This window comes from Lottia gigantea (genome assembly GCF_000327385.1).
Source record: "Lottia gigantea unplaced genomic scaffold LOTGIsca_7, whole genome shotgun sequence".
NCBI classification, from domain to species: Eukaryota; Metazoa; Mollusca; class Gastropoda; family Lottiidae; genus Lottia; species Lottia gigantea.
The window spans coordinates 2,821,702-2,824,361 of NW_008710370.1; the positions used below are offsets into that span (position 1 = coordinate 2,821,702).

A 2,660-nucleotide genomic window follows, 5' to 3' on the forward strand; every position below is an offset into this window, starting at 1 on the left:
CCCGTAAGAGATTACTTCAACAACACGGTAAAGGATTGTGGAAACCTGTCTTTCATCCTTTGCTCAACAAATTAAAACAGCGATGAAGTTTACACGAAAAATGAGATTGGTCCCAGCAGATGAACCAGAGAAGATTGTGACGGTTAAACCTTACGGAGCTGTGTACGATCAAAATCCAGTTAAAGAAGCTTTAGAAGAATTAAGTCAAGAAATGCAACGTTTACTCAAGTCCAATATTTCAGACGATATTAAAATGGATCAATATGGTCAAATGTTGCATCGATATCGAATACTACAAAATAAAAGACATGCACGAACCATACCCGAGACAACAAACAACAAACATGACGACATCGCTTCCGTGGAAAAACCTGATATTTTATCTTCGGTACCTAAAACATACCAAGGCCGAGCTCGTATGTTATTAGAGCATTTGGAAAAGAAAACACCCTACTCTTGGAATGACAAGTACGAATTGACCCATGGCGGTGAGGTAATGAAAGGCACGAACGTAGTGGATATCGTCAATGATTTCATTCGTAACCGCAAGACAAATATTACCCCTTTTGGTTGGGAAGCCGTCATGAGAAGTTTGAGAGAATCAAATATACCTCGAGAAGCCATTGGAAACGATCGTCGATGGGAATTGTTTTCGACACCTCAAACACAATCATCTCCGTCCACTTTTGAAACGCCCAAGAAACGCACAAGTAAAAAGCAACAGAGAAAATGGCTATCTTTTGACAGCCTATAAAAGAAGCTCACAAACATTAACGGGTCAAAGATGAAGAAGCTAGCACAAGTCTATTATGATCCGGCGCATCCCGCAGGATTTAGTGGCGTCTCAGAAACTGGCCAAGGCTACTGGAGTGTCATTAGAGAAAGTCAAAACCTGGTTAGCGGGTCAACGGACTTATACTTTACACAAACCTCTCAAGAAAAAATTCAAACGCACACCTACGTTAGTAGCAGGTATCGATCACCAGTGGCAAGCCGATTTGAGTGATTTGAGTATCCTCGCCAAGTTGTGTGTGATTGATGTGTTTTCCAAATATGCTTGGGTCATACCCATCAAAGACAAGAAAGGTGAAACGTTGGTTCGGGCTTTCCAAAAAATTAAGGACAAAACACCTTTAAGATTGCAAACAGATAAAGGTACAGAATTTTTAAACAGAAAATTTCAAACTTATCTCAAGAAGAAAAAAATTCACTTTTTCGTGACACACAATGCCGAAACCAAAGCCAGTGTGGTGGAGAGATTTCAACGTACCTTAAAGCAACGAATGTGGCGATATTTCACGTACAAGAAAACGGAACGTTACATTGATGTTTTGGACAAGTTCGTAGAAGGTTACAATGCAGCCGTGCATCGCACTATTGGAATGGCACCTAAAGATGTCACTGTTCAAAACGAATGGTTGGTTAGTCAACGATTGCCTCGGGAAACATCCAAGAAAAAACGCGACATTACATCAACGGCACGGTTAGCCCTCGACAAACAGAAAGCTTTTGATAAGGGATACTGGCCAAATTGGACTTTGGAAACTTTTCAAGTCAAACCCAGTGTAGGATCCCGTTATAGATTAATTGATGGAAACGGTGAAATGTTGGAAGGATCGTTTTATCCCGAAGAATTGCAAGAAGTGAAAGAAGACAAAGACGAGGCTTACGTGATTGAAAAAATCATAGAACGACGAGGTAAAAGCGTACTCGTCAAATGGAAAGATTACCCTGCTAGTTTCAATTCCTGGATTCCTGAATCGACCGTGGAGTATAAATAGAAGTAACCAACTACAGGCGAGATACATCATGCAAGACGAATCCACATCGACAACATCGATTCGATCCAAATCCTGGGCGTGTTTAGGAAGTCGTGTGCCTCAGGCTGAAATTGTATTTTTCTGTCAAGTGATATTGGTCTACATTGTCGCGGGTATTGCGTTGTCGCAACTCGCTCTGAAACCCGAAGGACCTCAAACCACGTTGTGGACGGCTTTGTTATCCAGTAGTTTGGGTTATTTACTGCCATCACCCCAACTGAAGAAAAATGAACGATTTTTATCTCACCCTGCCTAGTGACAGTTCCATTGGAATGTTTCCGGACAACAGCCTTTCGACGTATCGCACTCATTTAACTCCCCCCATTCATTTTAATCACCAAGAATGGGAAGTAGGTCTGGCAGCCTTGACCTTCCCAACAACTACGGAGGATGACAACAAACTCAGACTGAAAGTTTTTCCATGGAAAATTGTTCCAGGAATGGAAACCATCAAGTATGTGAGTGACAAATGGTTGGAACCTCGTTCTTAACAATGATGAAGGTTCGACTGAAGTGGAAACGCATATGGAAACCAACACTTACAGAAATGTGGAACAGTTGCTAAATGTATTGAACGTGACCATGCATGGATTATGGAAATGCAATGAAATACAAGAAATCATTCATCGAAAACCATTTCGATTGGATCCCAACATCAAAGAATTGACACCCCTGGAAAAAAGCGAACAAGAAGAGTACGAAAATCGTATGAAATTATCCAATCAAGCCGAAAAACAACCCTATGCAACCTTTAAATTGGATTCATTAAACCAAAGAATATATTTATCTTTCGACTCTTCAGATGCCATCAACTTTCTACGTATGTTACCCGCAATCAGT

General features: G+C 40.9%; 1 protein-coding gene across 1 annotated transcript; it reads left to right on the plus strand.

The window, feature by feature from the left end:
• Positions 1–82: 82 nt before the first annotated feature.
• On the plus strand, positions 83–1,781 carry LOTGIDRAFT_155059 (hypothetical protein; the record flags this gene model as incomplete). The annotated part of the gene is made up of 2 exons (XM_009065564.1): positions 83–710; positions 1,396–1,781. The coding sequence occupies 2 exons, from the start codon at positions 83–85 to the stop codon at positions 1,779–1,781; spliced, it is 1,014 nt and encodes a 337-aa protein (XP_009063812.1).
• Positions 1,782–2,660: the final 879 nt, after the last annotated feature.